The 20,444-nt window shown below is 40.7% G+C and overlaps 1 protein-coding gene across 1 annotated transcript in view; it reads right to left on the minus strand.

Annotated features, from left to right (window-relative positions):
• LOC101847389 (E3 ubiquitin-protein ligase HECTD3) overlaps positions 1–20,444 on the minus strand; it is a gene marked incomplete at both ends in the record, with an annotated part of 59,848 nt that overhangs the window by 13,210 nt on the left and 26,194 nt on the right. Inside the window, 5 exon segments of the mRNA XM_005111307.2 lie at positions 8,689–8,777; positions 11,954–12,067; positions 12,636–12,754; positions 13,230–13,461; positions 19,904–20,091. Of these exon segments, the coding sequence (XP_005111364.2) occupies positions 8,689–8,777; positions 11,954–12,067; positions 12,636–12,754; positions 13,230–13,461; positions 19,904–20,091 (742 nt within the window).

The following is a 20,444-nucleotide window of genomic DNA, read 5'->3' on the forward strand; positions in this document are numbered from 1 at the left end:
CCCTTTTCTCCTCCTCCTCCTCCACCCCTGTACTACCTCCTCCTGATCCCTGTTCCTTCACCCTCTCTTGCCCATCCTCCTCCTGCCCCCTCCCTCTTGACTCTTTATACTTTAGTCCCGTAAACCCTCCTCGTCTTTCTCCTCCGTTGTCCTTACTTTGTCTCTCCTTCCTTCCCTTTTATCCTACCTCCTGTTACATTTAGTCTTCACTCCCCCTCTCCCCCCCCCCCAAAAAAAAAAAGCAAAAGTAGGCGGCAACCTAGTTTCCTGCTGTTGCTTCAATATTTCAGTGACACGAGAAATTATTTACTGATACTCTGTGATTAACCAATGATAAAACATACAACTCAAAAGACAATAATCTACTAATAAATACTATTTGCAGATTGTATATAATTTTTTTTTTAAATTGTGAAATTATACTTGTAAACACACACAACTTGTATAGTTATTGTCCATTTAACAAAAGCAAGAAACCCATTCCTTCATAAAAAGTGTGGCTACTGTTACAAAAGAATGAAAAGTATTAAAAAAACCCAATTCTCCCAATATTACAAAGTTACTCTTTAATCTGTCATGTCATCAGTTTTGGTTTTAGTCAGAATTTTATGGCACTTGCAACACAATTGGTTTATATAAGTGCCGAAGATTAAAGGTGTTACAAGACTAATATCCACAAAGCAAAAGGAGGAGCGATAAGGACGATAAATGTTTGTTATGAAAGAAGGAGCAAACCACAGGAGAGCACCCAGCAACCACCCACTCTGTCATGTCAAATGTGCCCAATGGTTGCAGGTGATACACAGCAATGGTGTTGGGGTTTTAACCTGGATCTTTGCTATTGTCTGGCCCCGCGGAAAATTGCATTTTTGAAATAGAAAAATTGCAAAAAATTGCAAGGTAAACTGCAAAAAAATTGCAACCTTCCCATCCCAGGCGCATTAATACGGGCTTAACATTTTTAGTTTAAAAAACATGACAATTTGAGTACCCGTAGCATAAAAGCAGAACAGCCTTTTAAAAAATCATGACCCACAATACAAATTTTATTAACAACATTTACTAGTAACAACACATGAGTACGTTAACAATAAAGTTATCGACCAAATGTAATATAATACTGCGTGACTTGAAATAACGGAACCCTCGGTTTTCGCAATAACTTTTAAATGAAGACATAAAATTTGACCAAATTTAGTACATACCGGGTACTTGGTTCATGCAAAGATCTAGAAGCGTAGTATGAGGTTTAGTCTCTATAAAAACAAACAAAAATTGATGGGAGATTCGAACAACCACTAAATGCAAAATTAGCTTATGCCCCAATCAATTCAGATCCTATTCTATTTTTCTCTTGCAACCTTCGATACACCGGTAATCTGTATTTAAATCTATTTCAGATATTTTCTTTTTTAAAACCAGTATGGTATTGTTTTTAACTCTACGTCAAATTGTAAAATACAGCAATTTTTTTTCTCCATTTAATAGTAATAATAATGTAGATCATTTCTATAGTGACCACTCCCGTGTGAACGCAGCTTAAGGTGTTTTACATTTATGAAGGGAGTGTCTACGTACACCGTAACCGGGCACCTAGCCTCAGTGTCTACGTACACGGTAACCGGCAACCGGGCACGTAGTCTCAGTGTCACGTACACGGTAACCGGGCAGTTCAGAACTCCAAAGTTCAGTTTTTGTCATTTGAAGTTGCCTTCAACCCAAGCCCTCTCCCGACTGTACCTTTTTAAAAAATCAATAATCCCCCCATTCCGGAGCCCTATACTTCGCAGCGCACAGACTTTGAATGAACTTTGGTGACCCCAACCGGTACTCACAATGTGATGCGAAAGCACAGGTTCACTGACTGGCCCGATGGCGAGCCCGACAAGACGCTTGTGTACATGCATGACTTTCTTTTTTTTTTTTCAACAAATGACAGCACAGGACAAATATTGGTTTATCTTCATTCCGGTTACCGTGTACGTAGATACTGAGACCAGGTGCCCGGTTACCATATATGTAGACACATGATGCATCATGTACGAACAATATTCACGTGCGCGCGCACACACACATGTACACCTTACACGCGCACACACATGCTCACCACACACACACCCACTTTCTTTTATTACAATTACACGCGCACGGTTACACTTACACACATTAGATCTCTATGTCTCAGTTTGTGTTGTACATGATGTATTCCAGCCTGAATTTCCGGTTTTAGCTTTAAGAGTACGCCAAGTTGAAGTAGACTAGAGCTGGGCCGAAAGCATGATTTACGTAGGCCTGTCGGCTCTGTACGTGCACCATTTCGAATTAAAAATTCTGTTAAAATTAAAGCGTTGATGTTATTTTGCCTAAAATTGCGAGAAATTGCGAAGTTGAAAAAAATTGCGGATTTATAATGCGGAACTTGACGAAAAACGTGGCCGCAAGACCGCAATTTCCCGGGGGGCCAGTATTGTTGGCAACTTTTTTTCAATTTCTAAGAAAAGGAAATTGCAAGCATTTGTTGAATTTCAAAGTATAAGTCTCAGAATGGAATTATTTCCAATTAAAGAAACTTTAACCAACAAAATCACAACTACTTTGCACATAAAAGACAATAACCAGTGAATAACCATAGCTGCCACTCAAGAAATTCAAAAAAGGAGGGAATTCACGTGAAGGCGTACGCGCGCTCTCCGAAGGCCAGAGTAAAACTAATGAGATCCAGAGGCAATATATTGGAACATCTAGCCTATGGTGTTGGAAGGGAAAACTGTCATATTTGTTAACCATATAAGCTACTGAATTTAAATGTATTTGAAAAAAAAACCACCTAAAAAACTCCCCAAGACACTCAGTTGACTAACAAGCACAATTTGACAGTCTGGTGACTAAAAATCCAGTGTTTGTTGCCAGCTGGTGTCTCATAAAAAGATTTCTTTCGTTTTAAACTTGTACACCTTTGCCACTGTACTGAGCGATTTCTTTATCGCACCAAACGTAAAGTGCAGTAAGCGGCTTGTTCAATTTTCTAATGAACTTTTCAAGTCACACACACCGTCTGCTTCTTTCTCATTTCAGCTCCTTTTATTTTTGCATTCAGCATCAACTTCTCTCGAATTTCTGCCGTTTTCAAGGACAACTCGGCGCGCCATCGTCCCAATGCTCGAATGACACTGTCGCTCCATAATAAACAATGCGAAACTAGTGCCAGGCACAGAAGAATGGAAGTAGAAAGCTACAGGCGGACCTGGGTAAGCCGCGTTTTCGTCTCTCTCCTGGTTCGATGTTTTCCGCGTGTAAAAAAAAAAAGTATTGCAATTTGCGACCGAGAGCGGTCCAGCGGAGGATGGAGGAAAGTAGCGGGAAAAGCTAGATGAAGCGGAGTTTCAATCCACAGGGTACCAACGGCCACTTCCCTCTTTAACTCTTTCCGAACGTATCTCCGATATATCGGCGCGAGTCCACACCCCTTGCGGGCGTATCGCTGATACATCGGCTGTATTAGGGTGCTTCAGTATTGTTTCGTTTTAACACGATCCATCATTTATTATTTACTTACTTACTACCCATTACGCCATCTGGCGTTTAGGGCAGCAACAAAGGATCTCCAGCTCTGTCTGCTTTGGGCCATCTTGGTCAGTGTTAGCCACGAATGATTCCAGGACTTCATTTCAGACTCTACTGTGCGTCTCCAGGTCACTTTGGGTCTGCCCCTTTTGCGACATCCTTCGGGTGTCCAGTGGAGGGCAGTCTTCACAATAGAGTCTGGCTCTCTTCTCAGAACATGTCCAATCCATCTCCACCTTCTCTTTTTATTATGGTTGTCATGTCCTCTTGCCTACATTTACATAACAGATCTGCGTTGGATATCTTGTCGGGCCAGATGGTTCTGAGGATTTGGCGTAAGCTGGTTGTATGAAAGCTTGGCACGATCATGATCAGTCATCCTCCAGCATTCAGCGTCATATATAGGAGTGTGGATCGTACACAGCTGTTATACAGCTTTAACTTGGTTTGTATACTAAACTGTCCCGACTTCCAGATGTTGATCATGCCTCTGTGTACAGATCTTGCCTTGCCGAATCTGTTCATGATGTCTTCCTTTGCGCCGCCGTCAGTTTTGATTATGCTGCCTAGGTAGGTAAATGTGTCTGTCATAGGCAGGTCTGTGTTGTTCACTCTAATCAGCGTTGGGGAGCCTACATTCAGTGTCATCACTTCTGTCTTCCTCTGGCTTATTCATAACCCAATCTGGCGTCCGTATTTGTGGAGTCGGTTTGTTTTTTCCTGAATGTGCTGGTCGGTATGGAAGAGTAGTGCAAGGTTGTCGGCAAAGTCAAGATTCTCGAGGGTGGAGAAGAGGGTCCACCTTATTCCTCTTGATGTTTCCTCTGTTGTTTTCCTCATGACCCAGTCAATGGCCAGGTTGAACAGAATTGCTGACACGTTGCTTCCTTGTCTAACTCCTGTCTTTACCTCAAAAGCAGTGGTACTGTTTCCAACAATGCACTTCAAGTTTTGGTAGAAGCTCTTGATGACCTCCACTATCTTGCAAGGGATTCCATAAGATCGTAGAATGTATCAAAGACTTTCTCTATGCACTGTCGAATGCTTTTTCAAAATCAATGAAGTTGACATATAAAGTTGTCTCTGCCATTCCGTGCACTGTTCTACTATGTTGCGAAGGGCAAATATCTGATCTGTGCATCTTCTTTCTTTGCGGAATCCTGCCTGTTCTTTTCTTAAGCAGCTGTCTACTGTATCCGACATCCGATTAATAATAATCTTGGCCAGGATCTTGCTGGGAACTGATAGCAACGTGATACCTCTCCAGTTGTTGCAGTCTCTAAGAGCTCCTTTCTTTGGTACTTTAACAATGACTCCAGTGCTCCAGTCCTCGGGAATCTGCTCTCCCTCCCATATGGTTTTGAATAGTGGTTGAAGAATGGTGGCAGTCAGTTCTGGGTCTACAATTCAGCATTCAGGTTGTCCATTCCTGGAGATTTTCTTGTTTTCATGCTCTTAACAGCTTTTACAATCTCGTGTTTCTGTGGCGGGTCAGAGCTGATATCAAGATCAAAGGTAGCTTTCTGTATGTCTGCGGTGTCCTCAGGTGGAGGTTGGTTTAGGACTTCCCTGAAGTGTTCTGCCCAGCGTGCTTCCTGTTCCTTCTCGATTGTCAGCAGCTTGCCAGCCTTGTCTTTGATTGGTCCACTCATTCTACCGTGGTACTTGCCACATATTATTCTTGTGATCTTGTATACGTTGCCTTGTTCACCTTTAGCAGCTGCCTCCTCTGCCTCGCCAACTTTTCCATGGCTTCTCTTTTGTTCTTCCTGACCAGTCTTTTAACTTTCTGGGAAGCTTCCTTGTAATCCTCTGCATACTTCTCCTGTAGCCGTATCGATTTAGCTGCAAGCTGTCTTTTCTTGATTTCTCTCCGTTCTTCAATAGTATTCCAAGTTCCTTGCTGTATCCATTCTTTTTCTTGACACCAAGACATGTCTTACTGCTTTCTGTGTAGGCCTCAACAATATGCTTCCATTGGGTATTGGCTTCATCTGTATTGGGGGTGGTTTCTTCCAGGTCTTGGAGAGCTTGAAATCGGTTCTTTAGTTCTAGTCGGAAGGCAGATCTCACATTGCCATCACTGAACTTATGAACATTAAATCATGTCCTTGTTGCCTCCCTGGTGAATGTTTTCTTTCTTCAGCTTGAGTTTTATCCTTGCCGTCACTAGATGGTGATCACTGCCGACATCTGCTCCTCTTCTTACTTTCACATCCTGTAGGGAACGTCTCCACATTCCTCCTATCATAAGGTGGTCAATCAGGTTCTTGTCCCGGCCATTTGGAGAATTCCAGGTCAGTTTGTGGATTGTACGGTGTGGGAAGAGGGTTCTGCCTTTCACCAAGTTGTTCAATGCGCAGAAGTCCACTAGTCTTTCCCCGTTCTCATTTCTTGTACCCGTACCATGTTGTCCCATCGTTCTCTCATAGTTGGTGTTGTCCTCTCCTACTTTAGCATTCAGATCGCCCATTACAACGATAAGGTCGTGACGAGGTATACCTGTCAATTCCCTCTGTAGCTGTTCATAAAAATAGAGTCCTTGCTTTCATCTTCACTGTCGTTAGTAGGGGCGTAACATTGGATGATGCTTGTGTTGGTGCACTTTCCCTTCAGTCTCAGTGTCATCATTCTGCTGTTGATCGGTTTCCACTCCATGAGGCATTTCCCATGTCCCTTTTTTAGGATGATAGCTATACCTTCCCTATGTTGGTTGTCTTCTCTGCCGGAATAGATCAGTATTTCTCCAGTTGCTGTTCTCAGCCTGCCGGATCCTGTCCAGTGACTTTCACTTATGCCCAGAATGTGCAATCCATATCTCCTCATCTCTGCCGTTACTTGTGCCAACTCACCAGTTTCATACATTGTCCTTACATTCCACAGTCCTATGAATACTATGATAACTTTTGTCTTTGCCGTGTTCAGGTCCTCCATCTTCCTGCAAACAGCTTCCTTGCGGCTTTCACTGCCCGCTTTCATACGAGTCCCAAGAGACTCTGAAGGTCTATCACACACAGAAATATGGTTTCTCTTTGTTGCTGTTTCCGTAACATATGCTTTTTACCAGTCTGGGGTGTTAGCCCGGAGCTGAACCTTCGAAACCTGGAGGGCCGGTGGATCACCCTTCGTCTGAACTCTACCCGTCGACCTGTCTGGCATGGGTGGCCCTACCAGGAGCATTAGCTCCAGCCAGCGTAGCTCTTGGGGTCACTGAGGCACACAAGCTCTCAAACCACAACAAGGTAGTGATCCACTAGAGAGCCATCATTTATAATTACTTTTTATTGCTATTGAAAAACTTGGAAAGGATTTTGGAAACAAAATCATCTGGTTTCACTTTGTCAAAGTGTGGGTTTGGGGGAAACGAGTGAATTAGTTCTTGCGGTCTTGCATCAATAAAACAATGTAACTGGACTGAGTATAAATATCATAACTCAAACAAAAATTGGAATATTGCTTTCAAATAAAAAGTTGCGCATTCAGAAATATATGGATTATGCTCTCGGCCTGTACAGCAGTCTCCGCCTAAACGCATGGTGCTCGGGAGGGCTCCTTAGCGTGTGTTTATACGGAGCATGCGTTTACATGAACCTTTGCAAAGGGAGGAAGGGACGCAGTCACCTCATTGCCTTGATATTCTAGTGACATCCCTTTGGGGTGGGGGTCACTTTGGGATGATAATGTGAGGACACGTGACTGTTTTGTAAAAGATTCCCCGACTGCGGTTAAGAATACAAAGGCGTTGAATGGGTGTGTGTGTGTGGGGGGGGGGCAGAAACACAGACTCGATGTAATGAATGCACCATAAAATGTCGGGAACCAATAGCCTAAAAAGAAATTGTTGGTGATAGTCATAGAGACGACAGCCCAGCCACGTGGCTTTCCAAGCGACCACCCCCGACCGTAAATTCATGAACGAGCATTCATGCGTGTTGCGCATCATAGGCTTAGGTCTAACTAAACGTTAGCCAACACGCAGTCACTCAAACACCAGTCAGAAACCTTCTCTCAAAGAGATGCATTTCCAGTGACCAATCCTAGACCTATGTGTCTGTGGAAAGTTGGGTGTGAAAATGCTGTCCATCACTCTCTTTGTTCGGCGTAAGGGGCAGTCTCGCCAAATATCCTGTTTTCTAGGCTTGTCTTATCCAAGCCGTGCAGATCGTACAGCAGTCGCAGTGAAAATTCCCTTTAGTCAAGCTTTACCTGTCGGCATGTTTCGCAGATCGGAGCGTGCGTTTAGAGGGAGTGACCGTGCGTTTGAACGTCTAAATTATATAGTAAAAAAACCCGTCAGATGACGAAAGTGTGCGTTTGAGCGGAGTGGGCTTTTGTATGGCATGCGTTTAGGCGGAGACTACTGTATATGATAAGATAGCCATGCTGATTTGCTTTCCCATGTTTGGTGAAAGTAATTTTTTCCGTCAAAATTTATTTTTCTCGTCACCATCGCCATTTCTAACCCTTGTAATGCAAATTTATGTTCAAAATTAATCCTTGTCTTGTATTGGGATGTATTCCTCATTCAATTTCCTTCAATTTGATATATCATATGTTATGTTTGGAGTGATGGTTATGCTTCTATGAAGTTATTTTGTACACCATCAGAATAGCCAAAGCGAGCAACAGGTTAATTATGTCTAGACCCAAAAGAACTACGTCCGGAAAGAGTTAAGTTTAAAAAAATATTATAACGAATCTGACCAAGATATCTACCTGTCCAAGATAACCACTTTCCACTTTGACAATGACCAGCAATTTTAGACAATTTTGACTGCATATATATATGGCATTGTAATCATATAAATTTGACGCCCCTATTGACAGTCTAGATCATTTAGGGGGTGGGCTGCTTGGACCCCGCCCGCTGGGCCAATTTGGGCTGAGAGGGATACAACGTCTCAGTAGTTAGACAAAGACAATCCATAAAATACCTCCCTACACAGGAATTGAACTCGTGTCTTCTACATTTTATTGTGAAGTGTCTAACCGCCACAACACAGGCATAGGTCCTAGAAGAATAAACAAAATCATTATTTAACAACAAATCTTTCTCTTACTTTTAAATCAATTGGTAAAAAATTAGCATGACATGCTCTTCATCTGCCTCCTATTTTCACCTACATTTACATGATTTGATCTTGATTGTGATTGTTGCATAGTGCTCAGTCAGATTTTCCAGCAGCTTTATTTCTGTCGGAGACTGTGAGCTCCTGAAAATAAAGTTATAAAAAAATTTCCAAATTAGTGCAGAGGAGATTTTAGTTTTCATTGTAAAACAAAAAAACTTACATAAGCTTAAGACAAATTGATTTAGTTTAGTTTAGTAAGAATTTTATGGTGCTCGCAACTGCACAAGGTCATATGAGCGCGCGAAAAAAGTTGGTTTCATTCGCAACAGTTCAGTGCACAGCCTGATTCTGATCAACACCTCTCCTAAAATACAAAAAATGTGATGTAAATATAATTTTAAATTTAAAATGACTTTATTATAATATTAACAATTTTAAACAAGGATATTCACATTTTTCAATAAAGGCCAATGGCCTTTAAAAAATTAAGGATAGCGTTGGGATCAACGATGGAAAACGGGTCTTGTAATTTTTTGCATCTAAAATATTTCCTTCAGGTCTCTCCGAAGACTAGACATTCGATTAAAATGTGTCTAATGGTAAAATCTGTGTCGCATCCGTCACAAAACGGCTTCTCTTCCCCCTGAAAGAGGTATTTGTGTGTCAGGGACGTGTGTCCGAAGCGTAACCGAGTAAAAATGACTTCTCTTCTGGAGAGGCCCAGAGTGTAGTTTATTGTTATCTAGTTTTTTCCAATGAGTCTACCACAGACTGGAGGCGTAGTTTTTGACTTTATTTTTAAAGTCAGTCTGTGGGAGAGTGTTCATCCTTGATCCAAACAGAAGGGACAAGGATTTTTTCGCCAGGAGGTCCACTTGCTCGTTTCCTCGGGTGCCCACATGGCTAGGTAGAAATGCCAACACGATACTTTTCCCGGTTTCAGCCAAAGCGTGTATTTTTTTGTTGTAACCTAACTATTTAAACTATTTTTGGGTGTAAGAGTGTCTAGTTTGTAAGTGAGGTGATGCAAGACAGAGAGTCAGATAGGATAAGGAAAGTTGTTAGGAGAATTTTCTACCGAGTCCAGTGCAATGTCAATGGCAGTGGCTTCCGCAGAGAAAATGGAGGCTTCGGGATGGAGCCTCTTCTGGTGTGTACTGTTTGAGGATAGGACAGCGGCACCCACAGCAGAGTCCGATTTAGAGCCATCTGTGAAGATTAGCTCCACATCGGGGTATTTTTCTATATGTTCTTTGTATTCTGCTTTAAATGTTTTGGTGTTTGAGCTTGCTTTGGTATGTGTGGTCAGCTGTAAGTCTATTTTTGCCCTGGTGCCACGGAGGGAGTTCGGGGAAAAGAAATTGTTGGATGTCTTGTTCGGAAAATTGTATGTTTTTAAGGTCCTCAAGGACTCTAGCCCAAGGGTTCGATGAGTTTTCGTTGTTTTGGAACTTGTGTATGGTGCCTGGTTTTGTTCTGAAAATACAGTCATGTGCTGGTGTTGAGCTTTGCTTAATTGCGTATTGTAGTGAGAGTTGTGTGCATATGAGTGTGAGTGATGGTATGATTGCCTCTGCCTGGAGGCTGTCCACTGGAGAAGTGCGGAAAGCTCCCAGGGCATCCGGTTTCCTTCCGCATGAGGCGCCCACTCTGTGGGATGGGTGACCTCTCTTTTTGCTGCACATGAGGTCAGAGGTGGGAGAGAAAATAGAAGAAGAAAGAAAGAAGGAAGGAGAAGAGGAAGAAACACCAAAGTCAGTGTCGCATTTGGATCCCAGAGGGTTGGAGTCCATGTGCGACAGCTCGCTTTAGAAGGGGTTGCACCTCCTGCAGACGAAGCAGTGGGTCTATTCATATCCTCCCAACCCACTGGGGGTAGCTGCCGTCCTGGTTTGGACGGCGGCCTAGTGGAGGATTTGGAGGAGTGACGGGCTCCGCCCTTCCAGGGGACAGGCCGGGGGGGGGGGGGGGAGCTGTACTTGTCCATAGGTAGGGGGATGTCAGCTGGAGGGGTAGGGGGAGGTGAAACAGATGGAGGAGGCTGGGGAGAGGGGGAAGGGGAGGAAGATTGAGGGATAGAAGAGGGGGGAGGGGAAGAAGAGGGGGCGGAAGAAGAGTCCATCCCGTCCTCTCCTAGAACCTCGAAGCGGTTAGAAAGTGGCACCTCAGAGGTGGGTGCCACAAGGGTAGAAGAGAGACTTTTTTTCACTCGGTTACAGAGACTCTGTTGACCATGGGCTGTGGAAAGTTGGCAGTAGAGGTAATAGCCAACTGGGCGGAGTACCTTCGCATATGTCCAGCCAAGAACCGGGGTCACGATTAACGTGCAGACAGCTTTGCGGCTTCTTAGAAAGAGCAGCCATTTCGCGCATTGTACTCTTGGATTGCGCGTTCTTGGATCTAAGTCGGGCAATCCTTGCTGAAGGCTGTGTGCTGGCCTTGGCAATTTGGGCAGCAAGGTCTAGCCTTGCATTCCTTCTCAGGAAGCCCAGTCTTGCCACAGCGAGAACACATGGCTGCACGTCGGCATCGCGACTGACTATGGGCAAACTTCTGACACTGAAAACAGCACATAGGGTTTGGCACATAGGGTCGCAAGCCCAGGACCAAGTACGATGCTCGAACGGTGGCTGGAGGGTGGCACGAATCGAAGTTTAGAATTATCGTATTCGTTTCAAGTATGGTCTCCCCCTGTCGAAGAGTCATCCTGCGGGCTTCGACCACACTGTCGCAATTAGCCACAATTTCCTTGTTGGAGCAGCCCTTCAGTTCATTGCTGTGGACCAAGCCCTTCGAACGGTTGAACTTCTGGAGTCACTCGGATAGGCAAGAAACACCGCAGAAGGTCGTGATTTTTTCCATTCCGGGGTTTAGGGGCTAGATTTAATATCAAACTACAAAAAAGTGCAATAAACACAATCATATATGCTCAGTAATTGAAACAAATGATTGATTCCCTCTGGAGGAAATTCTTCTGCTCAGAAGATGTCTCATTTTCATTCACCAGTCGGCAGAGACAAAAAATTGGGATATTGCTAAGCGTGTTCTTGAGCAGGGCTTACTTCTATCACTATGGTATACATAATACTTCAAAGACATCAATGTAAATCTTATTTAAGGGGGAGAAAATATGACATGAAAACAGGATCTTTCAAAATGTTTGAAGTTGGATTTGAAATCTCGCTTGCAATTCATTGTCTCAAGAAGCACTATTTCTTCTCTACAACATTAATGTCAACAAAGAGCACTTTTGCTATTGATATGCGGCTAAGAATAACATGACAGAAAAGAATAATGTAGAAACTCAGCCTTATTACCAGTTGATTGTTATGTTATTCAGTTCTTTGAAGTTTTCCGATTCTGCAGTCAGGACTACAATTTCTTCAGGGAGGTAATTGTCATCAGCCAAGTCCACAGTCATTGACAACAACCTTTTGAAATAAAATTGATCATTCAAAACCTGATGTATATATCAATGACTCTCAATTTCTGTAGAAGAATTTTTTTTTTTTTAAAGTAGATTGATACCAGGAATGCTTTGTTCCATGGTGATTATAAAAACATGTTTTTCTGGTCCTGAACTGATCTGAACTTTTCATATTGACTTTTGTTTTAGAATTTAAAAAAGCAAGTTTTACTCAGAATCATGTGGCCTATTTTCACATACAAAAAATTATTTCTAGGCCACAAACTCTTTGTACTGCTGTCAAACGATTTCTCTCTCCTTTAATCAAGTGACTTTATTTTTCAGAGTTCAGGAGGAAAACACAAAACAAGCGAAATGCATTTAGTATTCTAACTATAACTAATTTACAAACAAACCTTGTTACCAAATCTTTATAATAAAGATACACAGAAAGTCACCAACATACAGAAAATCTTTTTTTTTTTTTTAAGTAGATAAAAATGAAAATATATTGACCCTTCAGTTTCACTTGTGACTAACTTTGACCAAGAGTGTTAAAACCAGCAATTAGAATAAATACAACCACCACTTACTTGATTATTGTTCCTTTTTTCATGTTGAGTCTTATCCAGTGTTGCCCTTGAGAACCATCAGTTTCCCAGTATGTGCTCGGATCATTGTCTGTCAAGTGGCTGCTTTCACCTTCTCCTGGCTGAAACATGATATTGTTTTGATCATGTTCACTGACACTATTAAAATTGCAATACAAGCTGGGAAATTCTGTGGCATTCCTCAGTAAATGATATTACAAAGAGGTTACACCTTATCAGCACTATGATCAGTTTTGACTATGAGATAAAAGATAAAAACGTTTGTGCTTTTTTTCTTGATATATACTTATATTAAATGCATTTATCTTTTCATTAACACCTGACAGCCTTACATTTATTAGACTGTTAATAGTCTGTTTAAAATTCAACCAAAGACCTTCGAAGCCAAAGAGGCAATTTAAATGTATACAATACAATAACTGAAAATACCAATTTTTTTTCTTGAAAATGAAACATTGTCAATCATATATTATAATATACGAAGTCACCTCTATGAGGTTTTATAATTAGACGGAAGAAAATGACACAATGCTGAAGAAAGAGTACTCATTCAGCATAAAACTGGCAGCAACTTACAGAGTAAGTAGACACTCCAAGAGCCTCAACATATTCCTTTAGACAGCCAAGTCCCTCAGAATCTTTTGGCACATTCTGAGACATAAGCTGGACCAGAGCGGCATCATGCTCTAGAGTCCATGTTTCTTCTGTTTTCCTCAGCCGAGCTACAGCTGTCTCATCTGGAAGCACAATGTGGGCTTTGTGCTTCTTTAAGATTGGAGCATATGTCTCTTCTACTACACCTTGCCAGCTGAAAGTTAACGAAGACAGTATGCAAAAACCAAACCAAATGAAATCATTTTGTTAAAAAAGTGTACGAAAATACAAAACATTATTTCTAAATAAAACGGATAGCTCGAATTCGTTGGGACCGGCCTCGGTAGTTCGAGGGATATCTTACAAAGGTAGAGAAAAAAAAAAGAAATGGGACCGCAGGCACAGTTCGACGGATGCATGATTTCGAGTCTTCTATCCATATTATACTGTATCATTGTTCAATGTAGGCACTTCAGTGAACGCGCTCACAACAGCGTGATTCGGCTTCGGAAAGTCCCATTGGGTTTTGCTTCCGGACATGACGTCTCATTGTGACAGTGGGTTCAAACTGCCCATATTTTGGTTTAATTTAGGGGATCAACATTCAAGTCCGATACATGTCTTTTAAAGACCTTTGGATGGCCTTCAAAACGCTTTTTTTCTGGTCGATGTGCGCTTATGAGTCTCGAGATATTTCAAGTTGAAAAATAGACAATTTTTAACCATTGATTTTTGATAAAATTTCTCGTCATATTTTTTTCAAACTACCCTTGTTGGTAAACCATTCTTTGTTCTTATAGAAAATGTTTAAATGGTTATCGTAGAAGTCTTACCTTGGCTAGTGAAGTTTTACCCTTTTATCAACCAAATCCGCGAAAACCTAACTGAACCCTTCCAACGTGACATCGCGCCGAGCCCTGACGTCACACTTTTTGCGCCTTGAGCTTTTGGCTCCCTCTGTTCATTGTTTGAAATGTACGAGACAGGGAAATACATCGCCGAGAGATTTTTAAATTTCAATTTTAAAAGTTAAACAATTTTGGTAATGTATTATAATCACTGACCTTACATTGTGCCTTAGTTCATTCGATAGCATAAAGAAAACGATACTTTTTAGACCCAAGTGTTTCCTTTTCACTGAGCTCCCCCCTTTTTTTCCCCTGCCCAAAGCCTTTCATTGCGTAGGGCCTAAATCTAGTATGAAGAGTCCGGACTCGTGTTGTTAACACGGTCAAAATTAAATTGGGACGCCTATTAAAGTATCAGATGAAATTATTTGCTTGATAAACTTTCTTACATCTATTGCTAGTACTGATTCAGATTTTCTTTCTTTTCTGTCGCATGAACAAGAACGAAAATGCTATGTACTGGAATGTAGGATCCACTGCATGCCCCCCCCCCTCTCTCTCTCTCCCTCTCTGGGTGTGTGTGTGTGTGAGTGTGTGTGTGCGCGCGCGTGTGTGTGTGTGTGGTTTCATGTGTTCCCACTCCCCTCTTATTTTCATAACCGTACCTCTATTTTCTTCTCCATCCCCCTACCTGCTCTTCAACTTAATATACATTTTCTCTATTATATATCCTTCTTGTCGTCTTATTTCTCTTATAATTGCCACCGCCGCCATCCTTCCACGATTCACGGTATTAGCAGTATAAGCCTATTACTCTTTTCCACTGATGAAACAACCCTGAAGAAAGATGCCAGTTGCAATAAAGTGAGCACTTTTGCTCCTCAGTTTTTACTTTACTTTTTCCTTCCTCTGGTATCCTTAGGATGTCGAGGGGAGGCGCAGGTTTCGGCTTCTGTGATAGATATGTTAATTAGTTATATTGTTCCAGGACCTTTTTAACCCCATCCAGTCAGGTCTTTCTTGGCCTTCCTCTTGATTTAAAGCTGGATTCGCGGGTGTGGTAAGCTCTAGCCGCTAGTTGTTTCTGGGGCATTCTGGTTAGATGTCTGAACCATTTGACTCTTTGGCGCTCTAATAGATTTACTACTGGTAGATGTATATTCTCGTTCCTTATGCGGTCTCCTCTAATTTCGCGTGCATTGATTTTCCTTTCTCATGCCTTATTTTTAGAGACCATGTTTGGCACTGATATGTTAATTAATGTTGGTATGAAGATTCTATTGATGAGCTGGGATTTCACTTCAGTTGGGATGTTCTTGTGACTGAGAAGCTGTTAGGTCACTGCATTTGCCTTCATAGTTCTTGTTTATTTTTCTTTGTCCATACGCCAATTTAGTGCGAAGATGCTTCCCAAATATTTAAATTTCTCTACGTGTTGTTGTGTTCCGTCAATAAGGATGTTGAGTTTCCCTGGATTTTTTCTAGCCTTCATAACTTCTGTTTTTGAAATGGAGATTTTCCTGTTTAGGTGTTTACATTTCTCATCATCTGTATTTAATGTACTCTGCTTATCAGCAAATATAAGCTCAGTTCATTGATGTTGTCATTTGCTTATCCATGTAAGTGATGAAGAGAAGCGGAGAGAGAACACACCTTTGTCTCACCCCAGACCTGAAGGGGAAACAGTCTGATAGTCCTTCTGTTGATCTTACGGCACACATGCTGTTTTTATAAAGTGCCATGATGTTCTCCAGCAATTGTCCTTTTACACCATATTCTTCTAAGACTACCCCCCGGGGCGGTACCTTTTCTGAAGCCAAACTGGGATTCATTGAGTCGATCTCTACAATAAGTCTCATTCTCATTTCCAATATCTTGGCAAACGTTATATCCACACGGCTGAGAAGGGATATTCTTCTGTAGGCTGTGTGTTGTTTTTGTCGCCCAGGCCAGGTTAAATATCATCCTCCATAGCCAGAGTTCTCCGATATGGTAGCATATTTTGATCTCTTCTGCTGTGATGTTTTCAACACCTATTGCTTTGTTTGTGGGGCTTTTCTTTATAACATGTTTGGTTTCACTCAGCAGTAGTGATGGTTTTGGAGTGGTTTCTTTCTGTGAGAAGCTGTTTGCTGTAGTTTCTGCTGTAGGATTCAGCAGCTCCTGGAAATAGCGTTTCCATCTTTCCTTAATTTTTGGCTTTCTGAAAATAGGTTTTCTGTTCTCATCATTGACTATTTCAATTGGGTTGAATGGTTCTTCCAGCATCCTCATGCTTTTTTTAACTCTCTAGTAAAACTCTCAAGGATCTTCTTTACATTTTGTAACCAGTTGTTCTCCATATAGGCTACTGTCCAGGATCTGTTCTTAGCTTCCTTTACTACCCTTGATGTTTAGCGGCGTTCCTTTCTGTATAGGATGTAATCTTCCTCTGTCTTTGATTTCTGCCACTTTTTGAATGCCTTTTTCTTCAGTTGGACGGCTTCCTTCACTTGGTCGTTTCACCATATAGTTGTTTTCTTTTTCTGCCCTCTTGTTTTCCTGGTTCCGCACTCTTTCTTTTAATGCTCTGTACACACATGCTCTGAAGTGGCTTCATTCCTCTTCAATGTCTCCCAGTTGTTTGGGCAATTTGTGAAATTTATCTTTCAAACATTCATGTATCTTATCTTTGGTATTGTCATTTATATTTCTGAGATTTACGACCTCTCGTCGTTTCTTTGCTTCTGGCCTTTTCCTGTTTGGTCTGTCAGTAGTCATGTTGACTGGTCTGTGGTCAGTGTCTGTGATGTAGATGGGAACCACTCTTGAGTCTCTGATTTTTCTCAGTTTCGATCTTTTGGCCGGGATAACATCAATTTGTGATGCTATCTTTAGGTAATTCCATTTGTACCAAGTTTTAACCTGACTCCTTTTGAGCAGAAAGAAGGTATTTGATATGACAAGGTCATAGCATTTCTCCATTACTGTTTTGATCTGTTTTTCTGTCATTGTGTGGCCTCATGTATCTCTCCCATGTCGTCTTCCTTGTTTCCCCTCAGCCTTTACCCTATGATTGTCCCATTATCTTTGTCATCCACGGTGTTTAAAAGGTCACTCAGTTGATCATAGAACTGATGTCGCTGTTCTTCAGTGTATGAGTCATTGCAAGGTGCATATATCTGTGTATTTGATGACCCTCAGTAATTGTCATATTCCATGGTGATTTACCGCTTTATACCACAGTCGTTGAATTTTTTATATATTCTTCAAGTCTGTGTTATGCTTTTTAGTTTAGTTTTAGCATGGGTTTAACGGCACTTGAAACACAAATAGGTCATATAAGCCGTGAAGATTAGAGGTGTTACACAGAAACGATGGAGGACAGATAAGGACGGTCGATTGTTAATAGGGAAAAAAGGAACAAACCACACCTCAGAGCACCATCAACCTCCTGCTTGAGTTATACATGTAAGATTGAAACTGCTTTCAATTTTAATCATTTTCCCCCAATAACAAGTTAAAGAACTCTTTAAAACAAATAAGTGATGTTTTTCTTTTGAAAATCGGACCATTGTTATGGAAAGTGTGCCCGTTTCTTTTTTGGGATAATAGGCATCGGACTCCCGACGTCACGCTTATGACGTAATTAAACGGTAAATAGAATCTTACCCTTAATGTACTTGACTTTTATTTTCATATATTGATTCTACATAAAACAACAAACAAAATGATACCTCAATGGTTACGATACAACTATTATTAAGGATTTTATGACGTTTTGAAGTAAAATTTCGAGTTTTGGTGGCACAAAATGCAGTGCAAAAATTTGGCCAAATCAGGGCCGAAATTGATTCACAAAAATGGTTGCTGCTTCTGAACTAACAAAGATAGTTCAAAATTTTTTTTAAGTTCTGAAAACAGAAAGCCAAGCTCTTTTCAATAATCCAAATTTTAGTGCCCTCGGAGAAGTTTGAAAATTTCACTGAAGTGCCTCTAAATATTCTTCAATTTTGTTGATATTCATATCACTTAACTTGTAGAAAAAAGATTAAAAACAGCAGAAATTTATAAGTCAATAAGTGTCTGGGCCATTTGTATGGAAAACATTGTTATACTTTGACAATTGATTCTTTAAAAACCTGATACTGTGAAAAACCTGTCTATTTCGCAATAGCATTTGACAGTTTAAAAAGATCATGCTCTTAGTTCTAACATAGATTAAATGGAATATTTTGTTCCCCTTAGATTCTTTTCTTAATCATTTTCCAAGCATAAAAACAGAAATGACAAGCCTGTATCTATTGTCAATAATTTCTTCAGTACCCAATGTTTAGACCACAGGTCATGTAAACTACAGGCAAGAAGTCAAGTCACCTCTCGGGACTTTACTGAAATTTCTGGCATATTTTTTTTATCCACATGCATTTTTAATTTAAAGCAACATCCCAAGAAGACAAATGAGCACATAATCAGCCATTGCTCAGTTACTTCTGCTGATAAATGAATGCAACACATTTCATTTCTCTCTCCCACCCGCTCATTATTTTCAACCATTATGAAGGGATTGGGGTATTTGAACACCCAGAGAATTATAGAATATGACTGATTGTTGGTCAGTTGGGATTTGGTATACAATGTACAAATGACTTAAAACCTGATCATCCTTCACTATCTTTTGGAGGATTTAGCAAAATTTTGTTGACATGTGTAATATTTTTAATGCAAAGGAAATCAATTTCAGTTGCTTCTGATTTCATAATACCATTTCTTAACCAGCATGAAATATAGCTTCAAACCCAACTACCGTATCATAAAAACATTTACATTTTACTGCAAAAGCACATAATAAATTACCTAGCTATACTCACTTAATTCACAAGAGATAACCATTTACAAAGAATAGCAAATAAAAACGGAGTAAAATAGCCCATATCAATCCTATGGACCTAAGCAAAGAAGGCATGTGGTATTTATTATACTGTCCCCGTAGAATTATGCAAATTTAGAAGGCCAAATTATGCACACAAAAAGCAAAATTATGCAAAAATTATGCAAGTTACTGTAACACCATTCGCGACATGTTTTGCACTTTTTCAACTCGAAGTTTCGTGATTATCAAGTTTTATGTACAGAAAAATTGAAAACAGAACAAGCAGTATCAGTAATTTGTTGCGTATTTGGAAAAGAAAACAATACACATCAGTTTAAAAAAAATATATTTTAAAAAAACAACCAAAAATAATCTCTAGATCTATAGAGGAAAGAAAAATGTTTGTAAATTTTTTTTTAAAAGGACATCTGGACCTCTGATGTAGGCACATTACTAAAACCAGGGACACCTGTCAAACATGAAACATCAGCAGACATGAGAACAACAACTCTTGATGGATTGAAAAATTGAACATGCTCAAGGAACAAAATCACAACCCATAACCAAGATCTTCTAACAAGGGAAATAACCAGCTTTTCACTTAAATGAAACTTATTATGGTGATTACTTCCCTTTAGTCACATGGCGATGCGTTAATCAATTGTTTTGTGAAATAAAAGGGAAAAACGTGAAAAAACGCGGATAATCCTAAATTATGCAAATGTTGCAGAATTGAGCAAAAAAACGCTCCGCGGCCACACAATTGCATAATTCTACGGGGACAGATTATACCCTTCTGCACATCCAGCGCATATACTTTAACATGAGTTGGTGAATATCTAACAGCTTTCCCTATTGAGCTCAGGAGTATGATTCCTGTAGGCTTTTGGGGGAAGGGGTTCAGACATGCAAGTGAACCAGTTAGTCAGCACTCATCTATGGCAAATGAAAGTTACCTCCTGATTGACCCTTGTTTCTTATACGGGTTTAACTTCTTTTTCTCTGTGCTAGCAAAGTCATCTGAAACAGGCACAGCGGCTGGTGTTTCCTCAGTTGAGCTTCTGTTTGAGTACAACAACAACCAGCAATTTTCGCTTTGCATCTGTTTAAACTCTTGATTGGCAGGGTCACAGCAGTCTTTTATCTGCGGAGGTTTACAACATGGTACACATAGCAGCATGAGCATGGAAATAAGTGAAAAACTAAAAGGATAATAAGGCAAGTCAGATAAGTGATAAGGATACAACCAATTACAGGGCTTGAATTAGGTGTTCTGGAGGGCAGGCAAAAATTGCCTTGGTGGGGCCTAAAAATCAGAGGGCACCGAGGCAATTTGCTAGGGCGCCAAGGCAAAGAATTATAGGTGATCATTTTAAAATCATATTATACTTATTGAAGAACAGAAAGATCTGTATTTATGCTTCATAGATTATTCAAAGGCGTTCGATAAAGTTAGACATGATGAGCTATTTAAAATACTGGAAAAGCTAGAAACAG

Source organism: Aplysia californica, unplaced genomic scaffold (assembly GCF_000002075.1).
Source record: "Aplysia californica isolate F4 #8 unplaced genomic scaffold, AplCal3.0 scaffold01039, whole genome shotgun sequence".
Taxonomy (NCBI): Eukaryota; Metazoa; Mollusca; class Gastropoda; order Aplysiida; family Aplysiidae; genus Aplysia; species Aplysia californica.